The sequence below is a fragment of the Capsicum annuum genome, chromosome 2 (assembly GCF_002878395.1).
Source record: "Capsicum annuum cultivar UCD-10X-F1 chromosome 2, UCD10Xv1.1, whole genome shotgun sequence".
Taxonomy (NCBI): Eukaryota; Viridiplantae; Streptophyta; class Magnoliopsida; order Solanales; family Solanaceae; genus Capsicum; species Capsicum annuum.
Genome location: NC_061112.1, coordinates 135,409,213 through 135,411,223, shown reverse-complemented (window position 1 = coordinate 135,411,223; position 2,011 = coordinate 135,409,213). Strand labels below are relative to the sequence as shown.

The following is a 2,011-nucleotide window of genomic DNA, read 5'->3' as shown; positions in this document are numbered from 1 at the left end:
CTATATCTCTTGTTGGTCCAGGTATACCTACTACCCTTATAATAACCTAAATCCACCAGATTGCAGTGGTTAATGCAGTTCCAAAAGAGGTTAACTCTATTATTCCTAATGGGGTTTCCCCCAAACTTATCATGGGATGAGAGAACTTCGTTGAAATCACCCCCCACCAAACAGCTCGTGTCAGGATGGCTTTCAATAGTGTCAGCCAATACTGTTAGTTGGTCCCAAAGGGTTTTCCTGATTTCTGGGTTAGGACTAGCATAGACAATACTAAGAAACCAATAAGAAAGAGGGAAAATTACCTTAACAACCACATGGATGGTTTGAGGAGTCATAGAGATGTCAGTGATGTTGAACATTTCGTCTTTCCATATCAGAACTAAACTCCCCGACATCCCAATAGTGGCAAATCAAATTTGGCAGTCAAAACCAAGTTCTTGAGTGAGTTGATGGTGGCCACTCATATGAGTTTCCAGGAGAGCAAGTATAGCAGGTTTATGAAGGGATATCATGGCATTATAGTGACATCGAAACTCTCCATTATTAGCGCCCCTAGCATTCCATATTATGAGATTCATCATCAACTTATTTTGGGGAGAAGAGGGGTCCACAGTCACTGTCTTCCCTTTATCCCGAAGGTCCAGGGGTGGCTGAGGTAAATTGATGTTGATTATGGTCTTCAAGGGGTCTAGTGATATCACAAAGTTCTCCCCTGTGAAGATGCTCGGAGACTCTAGCTTTTGGAGTTCTCTGCTTCTCGAAGCGCCTCAAATTTATTTGTGAGGCCTAGCTTTGACTTGCTACTATTAGAATTTTTGGAAGAAATAGGAGGGAGATGGTTTTGGTAAGCCTTATCGAGTTGGGCCTTTGAAGAGGAGAAAGAATTATCAGCATTCGCTTTGGCCCAAACAGAAGTATTCTTAGAACTAGAAGAGGTATTAGCATTTGCTTTGGCCCAAGCGTTAGGGTTGTGGTGAGTATTTGGGCTATACTGTAGAGACGGCCCACTATTTGGGTTAGTATTAATGGGCCTTTTTCCAAGTTTAGCCAAACTAGATCGGTCCAAGGGATTTGAATGGTCCATTATAGAAGTGTCGTGATCCTTACCCAGATTTTGATGAGAACCCGTCTGAGGTTTCACCAGAGGAATTAGGAATTGAGAGGGATCAAGGAACTTACCTGATTCTGGATCGTAAGACTTGGAATTTATATTCGATTTGTCGAATTTCTTCGTACCTATTGTTGAAGATCGGTCTTTCCTACTTGGTTTGTTACCTCGTTTTGCGAAAGATACAGTCTTCTATTCCGACACCAACTCTTTGGACTGGTTGTGTTCCGTTGTTCCCGCATCCGCACTGTTAAGATTGTCTTCGCGAACGGTATATGTGAAACTGCACCTTTTATTAGTGTGACCCAATCTGCCATAATTAGTACACAAGAAACCCTTTCCCTCGTAGCAAATTTGTTGTACGTGGTGATCGATGATTATAGAGGTGCAGACAGGGTTCTCCATTTGAACTTGCACACAGATACGCGCGTAGCGTCCTCTAAGAGAAGAAGGTGTACACGCGTCTATTTTCAAGAGCCCTTCGATTTCCTTTCCAATTCTTTCTGGAATCGCGTTGTCGTAAAATTCGGTTGGTAAGGAAGGTACTCTTACCCAGATAGCTGATGATACGATTTTGGCTCTGCTGGGTACAAAGTTAGGCTCCCAAACCCTGGTTGAGACATACGAGCTGGCGACGAACCACGTGCCTTCAAGGAGTATCTTTTTCTGACTTGTCTCGAGAGCAAGTTTGACTGTATAGTAGTCCTCCCCTAAGTTGATGAGGACGATGTTTTATTGGAGTTTCCATAGATCTGAAAGTTTCGATCGGAGGTACTGATGGTTCAGTCTCCGGCCTACACATTTTATAATAACAGATCTTTTTTCAAGGACAGTATAACCGTTGCTTATCTTCTTTCGATAGATGAATGTGTTTCTCCCTCGCTCCAGGATCCACAGACCACA

General features: G+C 42.9%; 1 protein-coding gene across 1 annotated transcript in view; it reads left to right on the top strand.

The window, feature by feature from the left end:
• LOC107858248 overlaps nt 1–140 on the top strand; it is an 859-nt gene extending 719 nt beyond the window's left edge. The window contains exon 2 of the mRNA XM_047407837.1: nt 60–140. Coding sequence (XP_047263793.1) covers nt 60–140 — 81 coding nt within the window. The remainder of the gene's footprint in view (nt 1–59) is intronic.
• The last annotated feature ends 1,871 nt before the right edge of the window (nt 141–2,011 follow it).